We start from the raw sequence: 709 nt of genomic DNA on the forward strand, positions 1-709 counted from the left end.
TGAAGCAGGCGGCCTCTACAACAGTTGCGCCTCTGCTATTTTGGTGTTCTATTGGTTTTTATTCTTCTTTTGGTCGTTCGTAGCCTCTGTGTCGTTGTGCTGCTCCGCCTTGGTGGGTTTAGACGGTGTCCCGGGCCGTCTCGGACTTGTCCGTGTGGCGGGGTTGGGCCCCCACCCTTGTATTTTTTTGGAGGGGTGCCAGGCGCGCCATCTGGTTTTTGCCGTTGTGATTTGTGTTTTCTACATGTGCTGGTGGTGGTTGCGCTCTTGTTTGCGGCGCCGCGTGTTGCGCTTTGGCTGTGGGCCTCTGCCTCCCTTGGGTTGGGTTGGGCTGGCCGCCTCGGGCTGGGTTTTAGAATAAGACGCCCTTGGTGATGAGGGTTGCCTTCGTATGGTGTCAGGGTGGGGTAGATGAATTTATTCAAAGAAACCAAATGCACTCACTAAATGTTTGAAGTGGGTGGTCTCCTTTAAAACCAAATTCTTTTTATTTTTCTTTTTAATACATGCGTTTTTTTTTGGCGTCATTTTCCTTTGATTGCGTCACCATTTCTTTCGTCTACGTTTCAAAACAATAAAATAAAAAGAAGTAACGGGAAGAAAGGTATGAAAACTATTTTTTTTTATTTTTTTTATTTTTTTTATTTTCATTTGTTGCCATTATGCGGATTCATTTTTCTTTTATTATTATTATTATTTGCTCTTGATT

At 44.0% G+C, this 709-nt stretch overlaps 1 protein-coding gene across 1 annotated transcript; it reads left to right on the top strand.

Annotated features, from left to right (window-relative positions):
• Position 1: 1 nt before the first annotated feature.
• TM35_000931130 (uncharacterized protein) lies at positions 2 to 361 on the top strand (the record flags this gene model as incomplete). Its single annotated transcript, XM_029031520.1, has 1 exon — positions 2 to 361. A coding segment is annotated over one exon (360 nt), but the record flags the coding sequence as incomplete, so codon positions are not given.
• Between the last annotated feature and the right edge of the window lie 348 nt (positions 362 to 709).

This window comes from Trypanosoma theileri, assembly GCF_002087225.1.
Source record: "Trypanosoma theileri isolate Edinburgh chromosome Unknown TM35_Tth_93_V1, whole genome shotgun sequence".
In the NCBI taxonomy this organism is placed as follows: domain Eukaryota; phylum Euglenozoa; class Kinetoplastea; order Trypanosomatida; family Trypanosomatidae; genus Trypanosoma; species Trypanosoma theileri.